The 25976-nt window shown below is 43.6% G+C and overlaps 2 protein-coding genes across 5 annotated transcripts; one reads left to right on the top strand and one right to left on the bottom strand.

Moving 5' to 3' along the window:
• Positions 1 to 246: 246 nt before the first annotated feature.
• On the bottom strand, positions 247 to 2584 carry LOC119307284. 4 transcript variants are annotated; one of them, XR_005149225.1, is made up of 6 exons: positions 2221 to 2584; positions 2082 to 2146; positions 1890 to 2009; positions 1692 to 1790; positions 1235 to 1327; positions 247 to 978 (listed from the first exon to the last, which is right to left on the bottom strand). XR_005149225.1 is itself a non-coding variant. In XM_037583363.1 (4 exons), exons 1-4 carry the CDS (start codon positions 2258 to 2260, stop codon positions 865 to 867), a joined length of 312 nt encoding a protein of 103 aa, XP_037439260.1. In that variant the 5' UTR covers positions 2261 to 2580; the 3' UTR covers positions 247 to 864. The 4 variants fall into 4 exon arrangements, 1 of the variants encoding a protein (XP_037439260.1); XR_005149224.1 differs by lacking the exon at positions 1890 to 2009 and having other exon boundaries at positions 247 to 536; positions 626 to 978; positions 2221 to 2582; XR_005149223.1 differs by lacking the exon at positions 1890 to 2009 and having other exon boundaries at positions 2221 to 2581.
• Positions 2585 to 18392: 15808 nt separating this feature from the next.
• Positions 18393 to 21192, top strand: LOC119307283 (60S ribosomal protein L36-3-like). Its single transcript, XM_037583362.1, has 4 exons — positions 18393 to 18494; positions 18582 to 18711; positions 19940 to 20139; positions 20932 to 21192. Exons 2-4 carry the CDS (start codon positions 18610 to 18612, stop codon positions 20969 to 20971), a joined length of 342 nt encoding a protein of 113 aa, XP_037439259.1. The 5' UTR covers positions 18393 to 18494; positions 18582 to 18609; the 3' UTR covers positions 20972 to 21192.
• Positions 21193 to 25976: the final 4784 nt, after the last annotated feature.

The raw sequence follows: 25976 nt of genomic DNA, 5'->3' as shown, positions 1-25976 counted from the left end.
ATAGAAGGAAGAAGTACGTCAGTGGACGCCCGAGGAGCCCACGAGACAGGGGGGCGCGCCCTAGAGGGGCGCCCTCTTATCCCGTGGGGCCCTCAGAGCTTTCTTGACTTGCACTCCAGGCTCTTCGGATCAGATTCGTTCCAAAAATAACGCTCCCGAAGGTTTCATTCCGTTTGGACTCCGTTTGATATTCCTTTTCTTCAAAATACTGAAATAAGCACAAAAACAGCAATATGGCCTGGGCCTCCGGTTAGTAGGTTAGTCCCAAAAATGATATAAATATGTAAAATAAAGCCCATAAACATCCAAAAGGGATAATATAATAGCATGGAACAATCAAAAATTATAGATACGTTGGAGACATATCACAAGCAAGGACTGAAGTCATGGGCATCACGACCAGGGGTATGGCACACAATGAGTTAATTAAGTAGTATGACACCAGGTCGACATCACAGAATATTGAGGTTGTTAGAATTTCACTTGCTTATATTCAACCTTTAGTTCTGATGCTTCTCAAGCCAACATACTTGTACCTGAAACATAAGCTTTATGGTAAGGTTCGCATGAACATCAGTTCCAACGATGGACTATTTAGGTCAAGAACATGACACATGGAATCTACCATAGCCATGTTATGCTCCTCACTTATAGAAAACAGAGACCGTCGAGTACAATGATTCCTGTTGTACATCGCATAAAACACATGATGTGCACATTGCTAAGGAAATCAAAGCCTAAATTGGTTACATAAACAATTATGAAGATTTAACCAGGAAAAGAGACTTGCCTGGAGCAAAGAATGGAGCCCGCCAACACACATCGTGGCGCGCCCCATTGGCAGTTGTTGGATGTATGGTTTTCTTACATAGCAACAAGTACGTAGTATTTATAAATGGTGACAGTCTTCGGATACAGAGCTGCTGGATGCTCAAGAGCGGCCAAATTAAGCCAGTAAAACAACTCAATAGAAGGTTCCTACATTTAAAACGACCAACACAACATAGGACTGGTCAGTGTCTTTGAATCTAGTCATTGCCAAATGGTGTATATTTGAACAGAGAAAAAGGCAAATCATTGCCAAACCGCACATATCTGAAGCAAGGAACTTTAGAATGGCAACTATCCATGACTAACTACCATCACCAAGGGAACTCCTCGGCGTCCGAATGGGTGATGTGGACACAAAGATAGAACAGAAAATAATGACTGTTAACAGTGTATCACGTATCACCTGAGATGCCACCTTCATAATGATTATAGGCAATCCAGGGACTTCTCCTTGCACTTGCTTAAACAAGGCTCTGACCTCATCATCTTTGTGTACCTATAAAATCATTTAGATGAAATAAAAATCATCTTGGGTTAATATACAATATTTGGAGAAAGTTGGAGTTCATTGTGTATGGACAGTGGACATTTCCATGTAACTATTTGGAAGTAGAGCATTCCATATAACTGTGGTAGAATGAATTAGAAAGATTAAAAGAATATCAACCTTCTTTATTCCTTTACCACCCACACCCCATGATAAATTCTTGCCCAAAAACAAACATGTCATCGTTCTGTTGTTAGTCTCAACTACGTACGGATTATTATACAAGATCTCCACTGCCCTGAACATTAGTACAAGAGCCCGAAATACAAATAAAGGACCTACATGTCCCTACAATTAAAACAAAATTACAAACCTGCACCTAGCAGCCACATATCTTACTTATCCATACACAATCTACAACTTATCCACTCTGTGAGCCTGCACATCTCCACGTTCTCACAGTACCGAGCAACTGCAATTCAATCACAGCACAAAAATTAAGATATGTCATCCGGATCACTCGGTCCCCCTTTTACACACAGAAGAATTCAACAGAGCAAGGAACCCCAACCTTACTGAATTTTAGAGTTCAAGCAGAAGTAGTACAGTACAAATCTGACTGATTGCAACCCCCAAACACACATCCACGCATCTGGCATCCGATCCACTAACTAATCCTACTCCATCCAGCCTAACTAACGCATGTACAGTGGTCAGATCGAAGGAGACAAATCACCATGTTTAGAACCAGGCAGGAGCTTACCTCATGCTGGAAGAACTTGGAGGAGAGGAAAGCCAAAGCCTTACTTCGTATGCATCCTCTTCTTCCTGCGCTCATGGGAGGGAAGAAAGGATTTTAGGACTGCGAGGAAGGAGCGGGGGAGCTGCGCGGGAGAGTGGACCTGGAGGACCGGGAGGAGGCGCGGGGGAGCGACATGGCATCGTGGAGTGGAGCGACGATGCATGACCCAGAGCAGCGTGGTCGCCTTGGCCACCGCAAGCGCGAGCAGGCAGAGCAGGTAGCCCGCCAGGAGCTCCGCAGTAGCCACCCCGGGCCGAGACCCTAACCCTGACCTCTCTCGCGAGGTCCAGCGGTGAGCCGCGCTCCTCCTAATGAGCAGAGATGAGGGCGAGCGGAGGCGAAGGCGACAGCGGAGCGAGGGCGAGCGGGGGCAGAGGCGGCAGCGGCGCGAGGGCGAGCTGAGGCGGAGGCGGCGTGAGGGCGAGCGGTGGCTGCGTGCGAGGCAGAGGGGATCGCGGGAGGGAGAGGAGGAGGTGGGACGAGCGAATGTGGGAGGAGCGACGGCTAGGTCACACCCATGTGGTGATTGGATATTTTCTCAACCATGGGAAATGATGAAAATGCCCTCAGTGGCCATCCAGTTTTACAAGCGGTGGCAAACTTTCATTGCTACAGGGGTGCTACAGCGGGGAGGGACTGGATCGGACGGATGAGATCTGCCGGCGGCTCGATCCGACGGTTGGAATCGCATCAAAGGAGACGATCGGACGGCCAAGAAGCCCAAACCGCTGAGAACGCAGATGTTTCGAGCAGTCTCATTTTTCTGGATGCTTTTGCTTTTCGGCAAGCTGCTCTACTTGCCGAATTTTTTTATGGTCATGGCCCTTGGTGTGGTGGATCTTGCAGTATGGTTTGTCGGAGCCCTCTGCCTTGTTGCCTGCCGCAGCCTCCCGACAATCACCGCACACGGCAACCTCCTTGCCAAAGCCGTCAGTCTTCGGTTTCTTGGCGGCATATGAGTTGCCGGAGCTCTCGACTACCATCACTGCCTTGCCTTTGCACTTGCAATTGCGCTTCTGGCCCAGCTTGACTGGGATGGATGCATTGTCGTGCTCGGAGTCAACCTCGGCTCCGGCGTCCTCCCTGGGAAGTCTCTTACCCTCCTCAGCACAAGCACACTGATCTCCCAAGGTGTACATGTCATTAACGGTGTTCACCTGCTGGACGTTCATGTCAGCCCACATCATGCGATTGCAAACATTCGTGTGGAGTGAAGCAATCACAACAACGGGGTGCACGTTAGGGATGTTTGTGGTGCACACGGCTAAACCGCTGGACATACTTGCAAAGGGACTCACTATCCTTCTATGGAATCAAGTGGAGGTCACCGGGCTTTCCCGGAGGCACATGGCCCCCGATATAAGTCCCAACGAACACGTGACACAAATTCGACCAAGAAGAGATAGAGCCCTCCGACAAGTTCATCAGCCAAGATCTCACGTTGGGCTTGAGCGCCAACGGAAAATAGTTGGCGAGAATCTTGTTGTCCCGGTCACCAGCGGCTTGCACCGTGATGGTATAAATCCCAAGGAACTCAAATGGGTTGAGCTTGCCGTCATACTTTTCTGGCAATTCGGGCTTGAAGTTTCGAGAAGAGGGCCATTGAACTTGCCGCGGCTCACGGGTAATCGCTGGGCAGCCCACATCATAGGGCAGGCACCCAAGGAACCCCAACGCAGGCTCGTTCACCATCGGCCCTTCTCACGCAATTGATTGATGACATACTTCCTGGCGTTGCTCGATGGTAGTTCGAGCGTCCTCAATGTGTCGGTCGTTGATGACGTGGCGCTGGTCTTGGTGGCGGTTCTGGCGGCCATGCGGATCAGACGACGCCACAGACACGTCATCTCGGGCGTCGACCACTGGCTCTGCCGTACTTGCCGGGGAGGGGACTACACTGTTGCAGCATCACCCATGTCTTGCTTAATAGCCTCTCACATTTGCGTTGTTGGCTCCCACTGTGAGGCCCCGTAGGCGGCACCCCATCCTCGTTGGTGAAGCTCATGAGGCTCTGGATGGTGGCACGCCGCGCATCCATCTTCTCCGGAGCCGGATGAAAGTCTAACAACAGTTGCACCTATGCCAGCACCTCCGTCAGCGGCTTGGGCATGATTTAGCGCAAAGACTGAGAGGTGCCTCGACTTCTGTATGAACCAGAAGGGGCTCCATCTCCATCCTGCCGCCGCGGTCGATGCTCACCAACAGCTTGACGTGGTGGCATGCCATGTGCACCATGGGACTGGTACACATGCTCCTTACCCGGGCGCCGACCAGGGTCGTTGCAGGGAGGCGTCTCGTGTCCATCTTGCAATGGCCTCGGTGCGCCTCCATACCAGTTCGGTGGTCTTGGACCCCGCGACGTCGTCCTTGGACGTAGCTGCAGCGGCCTTGTGAACCGTGACGCCGCCTCTCGACGTGGCGACGCGTGGGTCTTGGCTCCCGGCAGAGTGATGACTCTTGTCACCGGAAGGGTGTGGAGAGTGCTCGCTGATACGTCTCCAACGTATCTACTTTTCCAAACACTTTTGCCCTTGTTTTGGACTCTAACTTGCATGATTTGAATGAAACTAACCCGGACTGACGCTATTTTTAGCTGAACTGCCATGGTGTTGTTTAATGTGCAGAAAACAAAAGTTCTCGGAATGACCTGAAAATCCACAGAGATAACTTTTGGAAAATATAAAAAATACTGGCGAAAGAATCAAGGCCAGGGGGCCCACACCCTGTCCACGAGGGTGGGCGGCACGCCCCCCTGTCTCGTGGGCCCCCTGATGCTCCACCGACCTCAACTCCAACTCCATATATTCCGTTTCACGGAGAAAAAAATCAGGGAGAAAGTTTCATCACGTTTTACGACATGGAGCCACCGCCAAGCCCTAATCTCTCTCGGGAGGGCTGATCTGGAGTCCGTTCGGGGATCCAGAAAGGGGGATTCGTTGCCGTCGTCATCATCAACCATCCTCCATCATCAATTTCATGATGCTCACCGCCGTGCGTGAGTAATTCCATCATAGGCTTGCTGGATGGTGATGGGGTGGATGAGATTTACCATGTAATCAAGTTAGTTTTGTTAGGGTTTGATCCCTAGTATCCACTATGTTCTGAGATTGATGTTGCTATGACTTTGCTATGCTTAATACTTGTCACTAGGGCCCGAGTGCCATGATTTCAGATCTGAACCTATTATGTTTTCATGAATATATGTGAGTTCTTGATCCTATCTTGCAAGTCTATAGTCACCTATTATGTGTTATGATCCGACAACCCTGAAGTGACAATAATCGGGATACTTCTCGGTGATGACCGTAGTTTGAGGAGTTCATGTATTCACTATGTGTTAATGCTTTGGTCCGGTACTCCATTAAAAGGAGGCCTTAATATCCCTTAGTTTCCACTAGGACCCCGCTGCCACGGGAGGGTAGGACAAAAGATGTCATGCAAGTTCTTTTCCATAAGCACATATGACTATATTCGGAATACATGCCTACATTACATTGATGAACTGGAGCTAGTTCTGTGTCACCCTATGTTATAGCTATTACATGAGGAATCGCATCCGACATAATTATCCATCATTGATCCAATGCCTACGAGCTTTTCACATATTGTGCTTCGCTTATTTACTTTTCGTTGCTACTGTTACAATTACTACAAAACTACTATCGTTACTTTTGCTACTGTTTCCGTTACTATCATACTACTTTGCTACTAAATATTTTGCTGTAGATACTAAGTTATCCAGGTGTGGTTGAATTGACAACTCAACTGCTATTACTTGAGAATATTCTTTGGCTCCACTTGTGTCGAATCAATAAATTTGGGTTGAATACTCTACCCTCGAAAGCTGTTGTGATCCCCTATACTTGTGGGTCATCAGGACTAATTTCTGGCACCGTTGCTGGGGAGCATAGCTCTATTCTTTGTGTCACTTGGGATTTATATCTGCTGGTCAGTATGAAGAACTTGAAAGACGAAAGAACTAAGATTTTCCCTCAACTACGAGGGGAGGTAAGGAACTGCCATCTAGCTCTGCACTAGATTCTCCTTCTGTTTTGAGTAAGCTTGCGACACCTAAACCTGCTACTGCTATGAATTCTGATATGTCGCATGTTATTGATGATGCCACTTCTGCTATGCATGATATTTATGATGAAACTACTTCTATGCTTGATATTACCGTGCCATTAGGTGAATTTCTTGATGAACAACTTGCTAGGGTTAGAGAGAATGAAATTATTGAAAATGAAATTATTGATAATAGTGATGATGAAGGTTCTCCCCCTAATTATGAATTGCATGTTGTTCCTGTGGGTTATGTTATGGATGAAGAAGCTGCTAGAGCTATTTTTCCTTGCAATGTTAGATATGATCTTAAGAAGTTATTAGCTAAATGGAAGCAGCAATTCCTTAATGCTAGAATAAAACCTGACACTGCTTTTGCTACTTCACCTATCTGTGTTACTGTTAAGGATTATGAATTCTCTGTTGATCCTGAGATAATTAGAATCTGATCCTTATTATGGCAATGAATCTGAAACTGTTGTGGCACATCTTACCAAGTTGAATGATATAGCCACCCTGTTTACTAATGATGAGAAGTCTCGCTATTATTATATCCTTAAGATATTTCCCTTCTCATTAAAGGGTGATGCTAAAACTTCGTTTAATTCTCTTGATCCTGGTTGTGTGCGTAGTCCCCAGGATATGATTTATTACTTCTCTGCTAAATATTTCCCTGCTCATAAGAAACAAGCTGCCTTGCGGGAAATATATAATTTTGTGCAAATCGAAGAAGAGAGTCTCCCACAAGCTTGGGGGAGGCCTCTCCGATTACTTAATGCTTTGCCTGATCATCCTTTTAAGAAAAATGAAATACTTAATATCTTTTATAATGGACTAACTGATGCTTCCAAGGACCACTTGGATAGTTGTGCTGGTTGTGTTTTCAGGGAAAGAACAGTCGACTGAGATGAATTGTTACTGAATAATATGTTGACTAATGAAAATAATTGCACTCTTCCTGAGCCAATTCCTGAGGCAATTCCTGAACCAATTGAGCCAACTCCTGAACCTATTCCTAAACCTACTCCGAAGAAGAGAGGTGTTCTATTTCCCAGTCCTGAAGATATGCAAGAGGCAAAGAAATCAATGAAAGAAAAAGGTATTAAAGCTGAAGATGTTAAGAATTTACCTCCTATTGAAGAAAATACATGGTCTTAATATATCGCCTGTTGAAGAAACACATTGTCTTGATAACCCGACACAGGTAGTAAAGGTAAATTCTCTCTATAGATATGATAAAGTTGAAATCCCGTCTACTAAATTTTATAGCCCATGCTTAGATGAATTTGATGACTTTATGGCTAGACAAGAAAGTTTAATGCTTATGTTGGTAGAGAGTTAAAGAATAATGCTTTCATGATAGGACGCTTGAGTGATTATATGGCTAGAGTTAAAGGTGAACTTAAACTCATTAGCAAATATGCTTCTATGGTCACCACTCAAGCTGAACAAGTACTTAAGGCTCAAAGTGATTTGCTAGATGAATTAAATAATAAACATGATTTTGCTGTTAGAGTGGCTACTAGAACTGGTAGAATGACTCAGGAATCTTTGTATCCTGAAGGCCACCCTAAGAGAATCGAGCAAGATTCTCAGAGAAATAATGTATATGCACCTAGTCCTTCTAGGAAGAAGAAAAATAAAAATGATAGGACTTTTCATGCTTCTAGTGAACCTGTTATAGACACACCTGAGAATCCCAATGACATTTCTATTTCTGATGTTGAAACACAATCAGGTGATGAACATGAACCTAGTGATAATGTTAATGATAATGTTCATGTTGATGCTCAACCTAGCAATAATAATGAAGTAGAGATTGAACCTGTTGTTGATCTTGATAACCCACAATCAAAGAATCAACATTATGATAAAAGAGATTTTGTTGCTAGGAAGCATGATAAAGAAAGAGAACCATGGGTTCAGAAACCCATGCCTTTTCCTCCTAAACCATCCAAGACAAAGGATGATGAGGATTTTGAGCGCTTTGCTGAAATGATTAGACCTATCTTCTTACGTATGCGCTTAACTGATATGCTTAAAGTAAATCCTTATGCTAAATATTTGAAGGATATCATTACAAATAAAAGAAAGATACCGGAAGATGAAATTTCCACCATGCTTGCTAATTATACTTTTAAAGGTGGAATACCAAAGAAACTTGGAGATCCAGGGGTACCAACTATACCATGCTCCATTAAAAGAAACTATGTTAAAACTGCTTTATGTGATCTTGGAGCCGGTGTTAGTGTTATGCCTCTCTCTTTATATCGTAGACTTGAATTGAATAAGTTGACACCTACTGAAATATCTTTGCAAATGGCCGATAAATCAACTGTTATACCTGTCGGTATTTGTGAGGATGTGCCTGTTGTGGTTGCAAATGTCACTATCTTAATGGACTTTGTTATTCTTGATATTCCCGAGGACGATAGTATGTCGATTATCCTTGGTAGACCCTTTTTGAATACTACAGGGGATGTTATTGATTGCAACAAAGGCAATGTCACTTTTCATGTTAATGGTAATGAGCATACGGTACACTTTTCGAGGAAACAACCTCAAGTTCATAGCATCAATTCTATTGGAAAAATTCCAACTATATTGGAGGTTTTGAATTTCCTCTCCCTACTGTCAAGAAAAAGTATGATACTCTTATTGTTGGGGATGTTCATATCCCTGTTGAGGTAACCTAGTGTTATTCGAAATTTCTCCGGTTACATGTTATTCGGAATGAGTTTGTTAACAAGACTTGATCAACCTTATTAGTGGATTCCTTTTGATGATCATGAGATCGATGAAACTAGAAGGCACAACCTTCTGTACCCTCTTTTTACTTTCTGTAATTTAGAATAAATAAAGCAAAAATAGTATTATCTGTCTGTTTTCTGAATTATTCGTGCAATAAAAAATATCCCGAAAATAAAAGTGCTCCAAATGCCCTACAAATTTAGTATGATTTTTTATGGATTATTTGAGGATTTTAGGCACTGAGAACACTGCAGGGGGGGCAAGCACCTGGCCACGAGGGTGGAGCGCACGCCCACACCCCCTAGGTGCGCCCCCCTATCTCGTGGGCCCACGGTGGCCCCCCTCCACTTATACCTGCACCCACACACTCCATCTTCCTCCCAAAAAAATCCCCATCCAGCTCAAGCACGAGTTCTAGCTCATTTTGCTGCGATTTTCAATCTCCTTGCTCAAAGCTCCATTCACAAAACTGCTTTAGGAGATTATTGCTTGGTATGTGACTCCTCCATTGGTCCAATTAGTTTTTGTTCTAGTGCTTTATTCATTGCAAATTTTTGCTGCATAGATGACCCTGTTCTTGAGCTTGCATGTCAAATTTATGAGGTCCCAAGTAATTCTAATGCATGATATAGGCTCTAGGCACTTATAAGAGTAGTTGCTATCTATCTTGTTTAGTCTTATTCACTTTTATTTTGAAGTTACTAAAAATTTCAGAATTTTTCAGAGGAAAGAAATATGTCCAGGAGAATGTACCAAGGTGGTTCCTCAACAAAGACAAGACCTAGGCGTGCTATGCGCGAGCAAGACGATGAACCACCAAGGGAAGCTGAAGAGCGGGCTTGTGAGTGGCCATCAGATGAGTTTATGGTTAATGCAGGTATCAAGGATGAATTTGACACATATGTGTGTAATGCCGATCTTGAGGAGTTCATACAAGATAAGTGTCCTCAGTACTACCAATTGACTGATTCATTCGTGAGAAGGTTTAAATTTTCATCTTCGCGTAATTCTCAGAATGTCCTGTTTGATATTTATGATGAATCTTATACCATGGACTTAGAAGATTTTACTACTGCTTGCAAACTCCCATAGTGGGGCAATGTTCATGAACCCCACAAATCTGAATATAAAGATTTCCTTGCTAGTATCACTGTGGGAGAATCTAGGGATATAGCACAAGCTACCATAGGGAGCATTCATTTTCCTGCTATATATTATTTTGCTCTCTTCATTGGTAGATGCATTAACGGTAAAGATGAAGCATGTCACATGTGTGTCCCTGATCTTTGTGTCCTCAAGAGTGTTGTATTAGGTAATAAAGATTACAACTTGGGGGCAATAGTTGCACATAAGTTGCATAATAATGGTATATCTGGAGATTTGTTTGGAGGAATTTATGCGACCCGTGTTGCTAATTATCTTGGTATACCTCCACGTGATGGTGATTTAGAGTTGCCTGCCGCTTATTTAGATTATGACGTGATGGTCAGACATCATTTTCTTTTGAGGAATGAACAATTCCTCCAGTATCGACTAATCTTTGACAGATGTCGCGCTGTCCATGTTACTCTCCCTGCTCCTTTCCTGTTTGATTACCAGGCAAAACGAAGATATGTTGTTACTAGGGAGGAGGCAGCCGAACATGAGGGGAGAGCGGAGGTAGCTCGCCAACATGCTGCAACTCAAGAGGCATTGGCTGCTGCATCTCAGTACGACCCCTGTTATAACTTCGGATATCAGCCAGGCTATCCTTGGCATTAGACCAACTTAGGCCAAAAGCCTAAGCTTGGGGGAGTACGTATTTCTCACCGACTTTACATTCATGTTCACATACTACTCTAGTTGTCCGTTCTCATACTCTTTCATTGTATTATCCATGCTAGTTTAATTTCTTTTTCTAGTTTTCTTCTTGTGAGTTTGATAAACCTTATAGAAAACCCAAAAGTTAGTTAGTTTATTTTCCATGCTTGCAGTAGTATTTAAAAAGAAAACTCAAAAAGATTTCTCGTTCTTCTTTTGCTTGTTGGGAGCTTTCCCGTGTAAATAATTTCTTTTCTTTCCTTTGGGGGTCAAGAGTAGAATACCATATTGAAAATGTTTAGTGGCTCTCATATGCATGATTGTTGATTTAATTTAGAGCCCATATTACCTTGTCTTCTCTCTTGAATTGAATGCTTGCAGATTCCAGTTAGTCCAATGCACGTGCACTATTATTATTATACACACCGTTCGGTCGTGCAAGTGAAAGGCAATAATAACGATATATGATGGACTGATTGAGATGAGAAAAGCTGGTATGAATTCGACCTCTCTTGTTTTTGTAAATATGACGAGTTCATCATTCCTGATTCAGCTTATTATGAAGTAAACATATTTGCAATGACATTTATAGATTATAGTTGCTTATGCCATGCTTAAATTAGCTAGGAGCTTATAATGGTTTACCTTGCGTGCCAGCATGCTATTAAAATGATTGTGATGTGGTATGATGGGATGGTATCCTCTTTTGAATGAATTGAGTGACTCGACTTGGCACATGTTCACGCATGTAGTTGAAACAAAATCAACATAGCCTTCACGATATTTATGTTCATGGTGGATTATATCCTACTCATGCTTGCACCTGGTGTAAATTAATTTTAATGCATGTTCATGACTGTTGTCGCTGTGTCAGTTGGTCGCTTCCCAGTCTTTTGCTAGCCTTCACCTGTACTAAGCGGGAATACTGCTTGTGCATCCAAACTCCATAAACTCCAAAGTTATTCCATATGAGTCCATACCTTCCTATATGCGGTATCTACCTGCCGTTCCAAGTAAATTTGTATGTGCCAAACTCCAAACCTTCAAATGAAATTCTGTTTTGTATGCTCGAGCAGCTCATGTTTCAACTAGGGTTGTTTGTATCTTCTATGCTAGGTGGGTTATTCTCAAGGGGAGTGGACTCCGCTCCTCATTTACGAGAAAATGGTTGGTAACCTGGATGCCCAGTCCCATGATCAAAAAGATCAAAGCAAATCAAAATAATTAAACAAAACTCCCCCAGGGCTGTTGCTAGTTGGAGGCACTCGTTGTTTCGAGCAAGCCATGGATTGATGCTTGTTGGTGGTGGGGGAGTATAAACTTTTACCATTCTGTTAGGGAACCGCCTATAATGTATGTAGCATGGAAGATATCGAGATCTCGTAGTTGTTGCGTTGACAGTGAAAGTATGCCGCTCAAAATGTTATTCATCTCTATTTTAAAATCGAGCTCTGGCACCTCTACAAATCATTGCTTCCCTCTGCGAAGGGCCTATCTATTTACTTTTATGTTGAGTCATCACCCTCTTATTAAAAAGCACCCGCTGAAGAGCACACTGTCATTTGCATTCATTACTATTAGTTTATACTGCATATGACTTGACTAGATCTCTTTTACCATGAATTACAATGTTTAGTCAGTCCTTGATCTTTAAAGGTGCTCTGCATTTATGTTTTGCGGTCTCAGAAAGGGCTAGCGAGATACCATCTTGTTATATTGTATTATGATTGTTTTGAGAAAGTGTTGTCATCCGAGTTTTATTATTATTGCTCGCTAGTTGATTATGCCATTGATATGAGTAAATATGAGACCTAAGTGTTATCGTGAATATGGTTAGTTCATAATCTTTGGTGAAAACTTGAATGCTGGATTTACATATTTATAACAACAAAAGCAAATAGAGTTTGTAAAAGTTTTTCTTTATCACTTTCAGTTTACCAACTGAATTGCTTGAGGACAAGCAAAGGTTTAAACTTGGGGGAGTTGATACGTCTCCAACGTATCTACTTTTCCAAACACTTTTGCCCTTGTTTTGGACTCTAACTTGCATGATTTGAATGAAACTAACCCGAACTGACGCTGTTTTCAGCAAAACTGCCATGGTGTTGTTTAATGTGCAGAAAACAAAAGTTCTCGGAATGACCTGAAAATCCACGGAGATAACTTTTGGAAAATATAAAAAAAACTGGCAAAAGAATCAAGGCCAGGGGGCCCACACCCTGTCCACGAGGGTGGGGGGCGCGCCCCCTCCCCCTGGGCGCGCCCCCTGTCTCGTGGGCCCCCTGATGCTCCACCAACCTCAACTCCAACTCCATATATTCCGTTTCATGGAGAAAAAATCAGGGTAGAATATTCTTTTACGACACAGAGCCGCCGCCAAGCCCTAATCTCTCTCGGGAGGGCTGATCTGGAGTCCGTTCGGGGCTCCGGAGAGGGGGATTCGTCGCCGTCGTCATCATCAACCATCCTCCATCACCAATTTCATGATGCTCACCGCCGTGCGTGAGTAATTCCATCGTAGGCTTGCTGGACGGTGATGGGTTGGATGAGATTTACCGTGTAATCAAGTTAGTTTTGTTAGGGTTTGATCCCTAGTATCCACTATGTTCTGAGATTGATGTTGCTATGACTTTGCTATGCCTAATGCTTGTCAATAGGGCCCGAGTGCCATGATTTCAGATCTGAACCTATTATGTTTTCATGAATATATATGAGTTCTTGATCCTATCTTGCAAGTCTATAGTCACCTATTATGTGTTATGATCCGACAACCCTGAAGTGACAATAATCGGGATACTTCTCGGTGATGACCATAGTTTGAGGAGTTCATGTATTCACTATGTGTTAATGCTTTGGTCCGGTACTCTAGTAAAAGGAGGCCTTAATATCCCTTAGTTTCCACTAGGACCCCGCTGCCACGGGAGGGTAGGACAAAAGATGTCATGCAAGTTCTTTTCCATAAGCACGTATTACTATATTCGGAATAGATGCCTACATTACATTGATGAACTGGAGCTAGTTCTGTGTCACCCTATGTTATAGCTATTACATGAGGAATCACATCCGACATAATTATCCATGACTGAGCTTTTCACATATTGGGCTTCGCTTATATACTTTTCTGTTGCTACTATTACACTTACTACAAAACTACTATCGTTACTTTTGCTACTGTTTCCGTTACTATCATACTACTTTACTACTAAATACTTTGCTGCAGATACTAAGTTATCCAGGTGTGGTTGAATTGACAACTCAACTTCTAATACTTGAGAATATTCTTTGGCTCCCCTTGTGTCGAATCAATAAATTTGGGTTGAATATTCTATCCTCGAAAGCTGTTGCGATCCCCTATACTTGTGGGTCATCGCTCGCCGTCGGTCCCGTCCTCCGAAGGTGTCTGGACTGGTAGCTTGGAGCCAGACGATGCACCCACCGTCGTGCTCTTCTTCTTCGGCACCATGGATGACATAGACAGTGAAACTTGCACGAAGACTGCTGGAGTAGATCCGCACAAGCGATCCCCTGCCTGGCGCGCCAAAGATGTCAGAGTACGACGATCTATGGGACCGGCGAGGATCCCTTTGTAGTTCGCTTGGGAGATTGACGAGCACGGAGAGCAAATCCAAGAATCAACGCGCGGGGGTTTCTCAGGTTCGGGCCGTCGTGGGGGGTAAGACCCTACTCCTGTTCTCTGGTGGATTGAGTAGGAGCACAAGTTACAAGTACAGCTTGCAGGAAGAACGTGTGCAAGGTGCGGCTACTATATAAGCGAGTGCAATGTGTTGACCCGTGCCAAGGTAGCCTTGGGTCTCCTTTTATAGATGAAAAGGGGTCATCGCAGTGGCAGCATGGTCATTCTACATGTATGAATAGTGGCTTCGACATTATCTAACCATCCCACCAGACTAGGACAAGGGCATTTAATGCATCGTGAGCTGGTAACCATCCTTTGGCAAGGTGTCGTCTCTCCTACGCCATCGGGCTGGATGAGCTCTATCTTCTTGCCGCACCCACTAGATGGGTGTCAATAAAGTTAACCCTGATGTAGTGTGCTGACATGTGCCCTGTTGACTCTCCTCAAGCCATCTGCCCGCTGGACACCTAACCTTGCAAAGCCATCGGCTGGCCAATGAGGTGGAGCGACTGAAGGTCAAGATGAAGAAATTCCTGGCAAGGAGCTTGCCGGGTCTTGTCTTGCCGGTGCGATGCTTGCCGGCAACTGGAGTCTTGTTTTTCAGTACTAGCTTAGTACTTCTCGATGACCTGCCGGGATGTCTTCTTCACGGTCTTGGTGTCCAAGTGTTGAAAATTGGGTTGAGTTATCCTTCGGCAAGCCCTTGCCGTCCGGAGGGCTGCAACTGCCTGTGCATGAATCCAGGGTACTAAGGAACCCCTAATTTAGAGCCTGTTCGGAATTCCGCCGGCTCCGCAAAATCCCTGGAGCTGCGGAGCCGGGACACAACAGCTCCATGATTTTCAACAGTAACTGCACCAGAGTGGAGTTGTGGAGCGAAGATTCTCCAAACAGGGCCTTAATACACCGACATTGACTGAGTAGACCAAGTTTTAGGCGCACCCATATGGAAAAAGGCAACAATTTTGTTATCGGTTCGTGTGACATTTTGTTTTCACTATGGCGTGTGTATTGTATCTTTTTGCGGTAAATATTGTATTTTCTTCCTTTCTCTAAACGTAAATATTGTTTTGGCTTTTTTTTGAGGGAAATATCTGAGAGCTTTTATTCAACAAAAGCATTCTTGGGGCAGTCTGCCAACAGGCTGCTAACCAAGAACGAGGGAGTCTGGTCCAGACAACTATCAGTCACCAAGAGTGTACAAGCATGTTTTGCACACAAATGGGCCGACATGTTGGCTATCCTTAATACATGCTGAATTACAAAGTAATCAAATTCTAAAGAGAGCTCTCCAATTTCATCAAGAATAGGTGCCACAGCAGAACGATTTGCATGACGAGAATTCCACAGATTCAGCAAAGCCAAGCAATCAGTTTCCATCTTCACTCGCTTTAGGCCTCACAGATTGGCGAAAATGACTCCTTCTCCGAGGGCTAGTGCCTCCATGATCAATGGGTCTGTTACCCCAAGATGTGGCTTACACCACGTGCCCAATAGACTAGACGCCGAGTGCGCCACTCCACCAGCTCCTCCCTTGCCAGAGAGAAGATCAATGGCTCCATCACAATTAATCTTGACAATATCATCCTTTGGTGGCCGCCATCCATAGCCTGGTAAAACTGAAACTTGCTTCCTGGGTAGCTCCAGAAGTGCAAGGAATTCTCTAATCTTTCTCACTGCATTGCCAGGATCAAGTCTCTCCTTATCATGTACCCATCTGTTGCGCGGGTGCCAGATAGCCCACATAACTGTAATGATTTTTGCCCTTTCATCCTCTGCAAACCTGCTGTCACATATGATATCCCTGGACCAAGTGTCAGGGTGCAGACGTGGTAGATGAAAATCAAATAACGCTTCTGCTTAATTCCAGAAGCGCTTGGCATGTGTACAATGTATCAATGCATGCATCAGATCTTCGCCCATAGCAAGGCATACGTTGCATCGATCCAATCGTATGATATGTCTGCGCTTTAGAGTCTCTTCGACTGGCAAAATCTTATTCAACACCCGCCACCAGAAAACTCGCACTTTAGGTATAACCTTTAACTTCCATAAGGAATTCCATAGCTGTCGTTCAGTCTGTGAAGTACCATATCCGTCCCTTCCTCTCGAGCTAGTCGCTCTTTGTGTCACAAGAGTACGGTATGCTGATTTGACAATGTAGATTCCGGTGGATTCAAAGGCCCATGCTAGAAAATCCTCTCCTCCACCATTGCGCAGCGGGATATTTAAGATTGCTTGGGCATCCGGTGCTAGGAAGGTTGCACGAACAAGCTCATGTTGCCATGTCCAATTTACCTGGTCAATCAGCTCATTCATAAAAACAAGAGGTGTGTTATCAGGTTTTACCATAGGAGACATCGAAATAGTATCAGGGATCCACTTATCCTCCCAAATGGAGATCGTGGAGCCATCTCCCACCCTCTTGATCAGACCGAGCTTCAGTGCCTTGCGACCTGCAACAATCGCCCTCCAGATAGGTGACGCCGTCTTCGGGATTGTAGCATTCATGAAGTCTGAATCTGGGAAGTATCTAGATTTCATAACTCGAGAGCATAAACTCTCCGGGTATAACATGAACCTCCAGCCGTGTTTCCCCAACAGAGCGAGGTTAAAGGCCTCAAGATCCCGAAACCCCATCCCCCATCTTCTTTCGGGGTGGCTAGCTTCTTCCATGAAAGCCAATGCATCGAGCGCCTGTCGATGTTGCTACTCCAGAAATGCCTGGCCATGCAAGACGTAATCTTCTTGCACACCTTTTTTGTTAATCGGAAGCAAGTCATATTGAAGGTTGGTATCGCTTGAATGATTGATTTCAGCAATATTTCTCGCCCCGCACACGCCAAATCTCTCTCTGAGTATCCCACCATCTTGCTCCTCGCCCGATCACAGATGTGCTCGAACGTGCCACTAGTAATCCTGCCGACGGCCGTTGGTAAACCAAGGTACCTGTCACTGAAAGCTTCAACCGCCTCCTTTTCGCCAGAGTGTTCGGAGTAAAATAGATTGCACTCTTCTCTTTGTTAACACTTTGCCCCGAGCACATAGCATAAATGTTCAATATCTCATTGAGTCGGTCCACACTTTCTCCCTTTGCACCAATAAAAATAAGACAATCGTCGGCAAAGAGGAGATGATTGATCCAAGGTGATCTAACCGAGGCTCTCACACCGTGTCAATAAAAGAGCCATAATTGTTCAATAGAGAGGTTAGTCCTTCCGCACATAACAAGAAAAGGAAGGGTGACGCTGGATCCCCCTGCCCTAGTCCTCTCGAGGGGTGGAAGACCGGGAGGAGCTCCCCATTCACCTTCACCGTGAATCTGACCGAAGTCACACACGTCATGATCAATTCAATAAAATTGTGACTGAACCCAAGTCGCTGCATCACTGCTTCCAAGTAATGCCATTCCACACGATCATACGCTTTCATCATATCGAGCTTCACCGCACACGTGTAGTTTTTGCCCTTCTTTTTTCTTCTCATTGTGTGCACACTCTCAAAAGCCACTAGAACGTTATCAGTAATATTACGTCCGGGTACAAAGGCACTTTGTTCTTCTCCCACTATCACATTCATCCACACCTTCAGCCTGTTTGTCACCATCTTGAATGCGATCTTGTATGGTACAGGGCAAAGGGCGATTGGACGGTACTGAGATATTTGCTGCGGATGCTTCACCTTAGGGATAAGCGTGATAGACGTTTTGGCTGCTAGCTGACATAGTACTCCCTCCGTTTGGAAATACTTGTCCAAGTAATGGATGTATCTAAATGAAAGATACATCCATTACTTGGACACGTATTTTCGGACGGAGGGAGAGCATTTACGTTGATCAAATGATGAAATACTGCATTTTTTTAGCAAATCAAACACTGTACGTTTTTTTTTTGGCATCAAATGCTGCATTTTGCACTAACAACTTACACGCGCACAAAAGTGGGCCTATGCGGTTGGATCGCGATCCATACCGTGAGCAAAATAAGCCCAGTAAGACAGGCCCATCAATCTAACATGGAGAGATCTCACGCTCTGGCCATATATAAGATCCCGCCTCACGCAGCTTAGGGTTTCTTCCCGGGCGCTGGCGGCGGATTAGGGTTTCACCTGCGTCCATTCTCAACGTAAGCCTGCGAGCAGCGCCGCCGCCTATACCATGATGAATCTTGCTTCAGATCGCTCGTACGTAACCTTGCGTGCGTCCGTTGCAGGTTAGCAGGAGCGAGTGGGAGTCCGGCCATGGCGCCGTCGCAGCCCAAGTCAGGGCTCTTCGTGGGCATCAACAAGGGCCACGTCGTCACCAAGCGCGAGCTGCCGCCACGCCCGTCCGACCGCAAGGGGGTAAGCCGTCCCTAGCCTCCAATATCCTCTGCTATGTTCATAAGGATCCATACGCGTCCTCTGCTATGTTCTCAGTGCGCGATTGATCTGCCCTTTTAGACTGTGCTGGCCTCTGACCGTTCTCTAGATATGTGTTTGCTCGGTAGTTCCGTTGTTTTAGTCTACTAGTTTTAGTATTATTTTCTTGACTGTTGTAGTTATGATCTAAAAAGGGTGTCGAGCTAGATGTTGAGAGTACTGTAGCATAGTATGGTTGATGCTGCTGAAGGGCAAAAGTAGTCGGGTTAAATATCTGTGAGGTGTACCTTGTATTGCATGGAAGCTCGCCGAATTGAGACCAACTGATAAAAAAATTCTACACATTGGGAGCAGCCTCGTGTCTGCAGTGATGTAATGATGCATGAACACACGTTTGGAAATTTTGATACTTCAGAAGTCCCAAGTTGTTAGTCCTGGAGGTTGATAGTTGTTGGTGATGAAATGTGACCGCTCAATCAAGTACCTTATAATTTCATTTCTAAAGTATCACTGACTGTACTACACATCTTTTTGAAGAATATTGCAATATATATCTGTAACAGTTTTGCTAAAGCACATCTAAATTTGCCATAAGTATTGCACATCTAAGTCCTATGTCATTGATCTTACACCGAGATTCATGTGGGTATATTCTTTTAACTTTTTCCTTTTCTTTTTATACTTGATCGAGTCACTTAGATGTGCAATAACTAGGGCACATCTAGATAGGCCCTAGACAGACCCTATCTGTAATTAGTTGTAAATGCAGTTTTCAATGCCATCTAGTATTAGTCTTAATTCTCCTATTGTTCAATACTTTGATGCATAACCATGGCCTTGCATAACTTGGGAGCATTGATAGCCTCTTGTTTTCATGTGTAAATCTGGATTCTGTATTGGGCTTGATTACCCACACGGTTCTGTTGTATTCTGCAGTGAAGTAATAGCAAATGCAGATGGAGATTACCTTCCTTCCTTGCATATTATTTAGTACTGTTGTCAAGTCATGTTGAAAGTAAAATAGGACCTTGCTGTGTTTGGGACCAAATTGTTATTCGGCTATTCTAGCTGGCTTTTTTTACCGAATTATAACTTGTGTGAACCTGAAACAAAGTTAACTTACATGCTCCTATATGCTCAGCTGAATTATTATAACATTTCTATCCAGTTTGCAGTCATCCTTACAATGTTATCTTGGCATATTTTGCAGAAAGGTACCAAGAGGGTGCATTTTGTCAGGAACTTGATTAGGGAGGTTGCTGGATTCGCTCCCTATGAGAAACGTATCACTGAGCTTCTTAAGGTTGGAAAGGACAAGCGCGCACTCAAGGTCGCCAAGAGAAAGCTTGGTACTCACAAGAGAGCAAAGAAGAAGAGAGAGGAGATGTCAAGTGTCCTTAGGAAGATGAGGTATGTAACCACTCGACTCACCATTTATATTATGAACATTATTTGACTCTGCTGTCCTATTATTCAGTTTTCCTTTTTGCTCTGGACTACTTAGTTACCTAGAGCATTGCGTAGTGCATCCTCTAGCATTAGGAGAATTATGAATTTGTTGGGTTTATAAGTGAATTGAAGACAAAAAGAATTCCTTAACATTAAGAAATGCTGTGCTGGCTTCCAGCCGAGCTTAAATAAAGTGCTAGGTCTAAATTCCTTTTTTTAATCTCTCCTTAGTACCTATCTCGTCTCTGCCTAGTACCTACCTTGTAGTATGTGCCGGGGCATGCTTAGCATGACTAGGCCCTAGGTGTTCTGTTGTTGCATTCGCCTATGCACGCTTAAGCGAACGCCTATGCACTCACCAATTCTTCCAGCTTTAAAAAAAAATAGATGTGGCTTTCCTCCCTGTCAACTAGTGTAGTTTGTAGACAGCAGTTTCCACTTTAGATGATGGTGTTTTCGGTGTTGCATATATAGTGCAATCTTCACCATAAGTATGTTTCTATTGCTTGTACTCCCTCCGTCTGGAATTACTTGTCACATAAATGAATGAAAATGGATGTATCTAGAATTAAAATACATCTAAATACATCCATTTCTCCGACCAAGTATTTCCCGATGGAGGGAGTAGTTCTTTAGGTTTTTCTTTTGCCTGACCATGTTCATGTCTTCTACATTCAAGAAAAAATAGTTGCAATTCTGTTTTGCTGTAACAGTTGGTATACAAATGACAAATTGCTCTCTCCTGATATGCAGGTCTGCTGGTGGTGGTGGTGCTGGTGACAAGAAGAAATAGAGCGTGGCTAGTCGGTGAATTTTATCCCAAAACTCTGTCCTGTATTACCAGTCCGTACCTTTAGAGCTATCTATGGCCATAGTGTTGGATTTTGGAATTAAGCCTGTGGTTTCTATTTTGAGAAGACCAATCTTTTTAAGATATTTATGTCAGATTGGTGCCTTTGTTTTATTGTTACTTGTTTTGTTTGATTACTTGATACCCAGCTGTTTATTCGGTTATGTAGCTTGTCGGGGTTTTGTACATGCGATTGTTGTATGTTTTCAGAAGACGTATTGCTGTAGAAAGCCCTGCCACGGTGTGAACTTGCACCCCATACCCCCGTTACAGCATCCATTTCTGGCAGAAACCTAATATCTTGATTTGTCAATTGTTAACGTCACAAGGTTGCGCACTGATAAGAATCTCTTGTTCCTGACACACAGTTCTGTGTTGTGAGAGTACATAGGATAGGGGATTGCAATGTCTTACCCACTCCAGTCCTACATGATTTTGTATGCACCAAAATTCTTTTGATTCCCTGAAAGAAATTCTAAAAAGAGGTGTAGTGATTGCTAGTAGATTTCCTATGGAAAGTACTCCCTCCGTCCGGAAAAACTTGTCCCAAGCTTGTTTGTCAAATGGATGTATCTAGCACTAACTTGGTGCTAGATACATCCATTTGAGGGACAAGTTTTTCCGGATGGAGGGAGTAGTACAAAGATAGGAAATTTTTCTATAGGATCCAATCCTATAAAACTTGTATGCAATTCCTTTGGAATCAAAGGAGCCCTTAAATTGTTCTATTTGTATGCTGGCATCTCTATTTGTAATGTGTTTGTGCCGATTCTCTTTGGAGGATGTTGGAAGCTTTTGTCAGCTAATTGTGGATTGTGTCGGAGTAGGAGGACATCCTCAAACGAGCGTTATATTTCTCATCTTCACAAACTCGAGATATCAACTTGAACACTAGTGACTAACCAAAGACCACAACGCCAGTAAATTCATCCAGAGCATCAACCAACTGTCCATAGACCATAGGTGTCCTATGTGCAAGATGGTAGATGCAGCTATATACTACCACCTCCGAGGCTCTAAATTTGTACATATCCTTGTAAATTTTCATTGCATCTCATTCACTAATGCCAAACTTAAAAAATGTACTGCAACAGAATTGCACCATCTGTGATCTATTATAACTCTTATTACATAGTACATCCATGGAACCAGTAACGTTTCTCGCAGACAATGTCAATCAACTCAGAAAAACATGACGATCCAGAAAACTTCTTTAGGCCTTGTTTGGTAGCTTAGGAAATTTTTCCAATACAAAAGAAAAACTTACTCCCTACGTTCCATATTAGTTCTCGCTGATTTAGTACGTCTTTGTGCTAAATCAAGTTGTACTAAATCATCAACAACTAATATAGAACGATGAGAACATTTATATCACCCCTAAGAAAACAATGATTTTGTACTAAATTTGTGATTGCATGATATGGTTTTGTTGATTTACTAAACAATAAAAACTTGACTGTGACCAAAAAAAGATCTGAATTATGTAAATAAACTTATGTGTTTCAGCAAAGCAACATTTTTCACAAATAACATTGGAATTTCAAGGCACAATTATGAAATAGAAACAATGCTGCTAGTAGCATAATGGGAGTTGGAAGAGACAATAAATCGATCTTAGTAGTAACTTGAAATAGGGACGCGGATTTTTGGGACATGGTGCTACGTGAGGATGAAATCTCGGTTGTTCATATGTGCTATGAGATTAGTATTTAATATAGCAAATTATTGAATACCAAAATGATACCGTTGGTTAATTTGGAGATACGCGTCTGTGATACATGTGGGTTGAGCTAGGCATCTTAAATGCGTTTTTAATGGTGGTGTCTTTTATTGCTACTCTGCCAATTCGAGTGAATGTGCAGATCCTCATAACGTGGTGTTGTACTGAACTGTAAATACAAGTGATGTGGTGCAGTGTTTTGGGCTCAATTGTTTTTACTTGAATTGTTGTTTCTACGTATGAGGCTTGCAATATTTTTTTTCCGTTGATGGATATGTTGTTCGATGTGTTTATACATCTGCCGAGTTAAATGTATTACATATTACATCTAGTACATATACCACATCAATGGAGATTTCATGTTTTATCCTGTCATCTACCACTCCAGGCTTGAATGTGTTCTAACATGGTTTTTTCATGCTTTGCTCTACCATGTTAATCCTTTTCATAAATGAACCTGGGACATGAGCATAAAGTATTGTTGTTGGACGAGCCGGTGAAGTACTCTTAGGCATTGAGTGACACATCTGTACAACTACAATTCTACATCTTTATTTTTTTCTTCCAAAAGAGCTCCATATCTCTATGGATGAGTTCTAGGCTCTAGAATGCAAGAACTAGAGAAGCAGGATGAATGAGAAAGGAGCTGTGGGTTGGACCAGGGATGGCCTGCATGTTATGGCCCGCGTGTTGCATTTAAAAGATGTTGGGTGCCTTGATGTCCTGCCATCCGTTTACAACAGAATTAATTTGTGGCTCATTAAACAAATGGGTTAAGCCGAAGGTGTTTTTGGTGGTTGGCTTGTACGCAGGGCATTCTCCTGTCATGAGTTTGCATGGATGGATAAGAGCCATTCAATGTTGTTTCAATGCATGAGGCTGACTTGTGGGCCATCTCCTGGCAAGGTCAGAGGTAATGAGCGAGCTATACCATTTGTATACCGTGGATGAAATTTAATATACGCACTTGATGTATTAAAGTTGCACGAATCACATGGGAATGGACGGTTTTGATTTCGTCCTCGCGTGGCTGCATGTCCACTCGTGATTTATCGCTTGAAATAGCCCTAAACCGAAATAGAAACCCTTCAATAATTAATGCTAGCAGTGGTAGTATAATGACAGCTGCAAGAGACAATAAATCGATCTTTTCTTAGTACTACTAACTTGAAATAACCCAAAACATCCATAATAACTCAAATTGAACACATCTTTTGTTCTACTCTAGGTAATAAACACTTGAATTAACTCCATACCCCAAAGAAAACCACAGGAAAGAGTAAACTCTCACTGTCTCTCCAAGAAACCGCCAGCTCAGCACCAAAATTCTTTTGATTCCATCAAAGAAATTCTAGAAAGAGGTTCTAGTGATTGCTAGATTTCCTATAGAAAGTAGTACAAAGATAGGACATTTTTCTATAGGATCCAATCCTATAAAACCTGTATGCAATTCCTTTGAATCAAAGGAGCCCTTAAATTGGTCTATTTGTATGCTGGCATCGCTATTTATAATGTGTTTGTGCCGATTCTCTTCCGAGGATGTTGAAGTTTTTGCCAGCTAATTGTGGATTGTTTCAGAGTAGGAGGACAACCTCAAACGAGCGTTATATTTCTCCATAGTGCCATCCTCCGCAACCCATATCTGGCTCTTCTGCTCATCTTCACAAACTCGAGATATCAACTTGAACACTAGTGACTAACCAAAGACCACACCACCAGTAAATTCATCCAAAGCATCAACCAACTGCCATAGACCATAGGTGTCCTATGTGCAAGTTGGTAGATGCAGCTATATACTACCACCTCCGAGGCTCTGGATTTGTACTTATCCTTGTAAATTTTCATTGCATCTTATTCACCAATGCCAAACTAAAAAAATGTACCAGAACAACATTGCACCATCTATGATCTATGATACTCCATCCGTTCCTAAATATAAGTCTTTGTAGAGATTTCACTACGAACTACATACGAAGCAAAATGAGTGAATCTACACTCTAAAATGCATCTATATACATCCGTATGTGATCCATAGTGGAATCTCTATGAAGACTTATATTTAGGAACGGAGGGAGTAACTATTACTCCCTCCGTCCCGAAATAAGTGTCTGAGACACTTATTTTGGGACGGAGGTGTAAGGGCATACTTATCCCCAAGATGTTTTGGTGATTGATGACAATGCTTTTGCGGACTAATCGTGTGCGTTGAGTTCTTTTAGAGATTCATCCTTTGGCACGAGACGATTACCTCCCCTCGGTGTTTTATTCAAGACGGTGTAGCTCCTTCGTTTCTCTGCTCGTGGTCTAGTTTCGTAGGAGTCACCGTACTATCAAAAGGGGATGCGCTTTGGTAATGCTACGGTGGAATCAACACGTACACATCCTTATCACACCCGATGCTTCTTTCTGCTTCATTGGAGCTATCTTTCCTATCTGTGCCTGCCTATCCTGTCCCAGCGGTAGTACTGCGGTCCTCAGCGGTAGTACCGCCGAAGCACGTCAAGCGGTAGTACCGCCGAAGCACGTCGAGCGGTAGTACCGCTTGCGGTCTTCGGCCGTAGTACCGCAGTGGTTCCGGGCTACTACCGCCTCGACTCTCAACCATTATTTTTCGTGTCGGGTTTTACGGTACTAGTAGCGCTAGTAGTGGCGGTAGTACCGCTCCAAGCGGTAGTACCGCCAATACTTCTGCGGTAGTACCGCTCTGGGGCCAGGACCCTGCATCCCTCGTCAGCGCGGCAGTACCGCTGGGAGGGAGCGGTAGTACCGCTTATCAGCGGTAGTACCGTCTTGCCCAAGCGGTAGTACCGCTCTGTGCGTGGCTCTTTGGGGGGGGGGGTAACGGTTGGATTGTTTCCCCCACTATATAAAGGTGTCTTCTTCCCCAAAGTTGACTTACCTCTTCCCCCAAAAGCTCCATTGTTGCTCCAAGCTCCATTTTTGCCCGATCTCTCTCCCTAGCCAATCAAACTTGTTGATTTGCTCGGGATTGGTTAAGAAGGCCCCGATCTACACTTCCACCAAGAGAAATTTGATTCCCCCCACTAATCCCTAGCAGATCTTGTTACTCTTGGGTGTTTGAGCACCCTAGACGGTTGAGGTCACCTCGAAGCCATACTCCATTGTGGTGAAGCTTCGTGGTGTTGTTGGGAGCCTCCAAGTGTTGTGGAGATAGCCCCAACCTTGTTTGTAAAGGTTCGGTCGCCGCCTTCAAGGGCACTAATAGTG

Source organism: Triticum dicoccoides, chromosome 5B, assembly GCF_002162155.2.
Source record: "Triticum dicoccoides isolate Atlit2015 ecotype Zavitan chromosome 5B, WEW_v2.0, whole genome shotgun sequence".
NCBI lineage: Eukaryota > Viridiplantae > Streptophyta > Magnoliopsida > Poales > Poaceae > Triticum > Triticum dicoccoides.
Note: the sequence above shows the minus strand (reverse complement) of the source record. Positions and strands in the feature narration are given on the sequence as shown.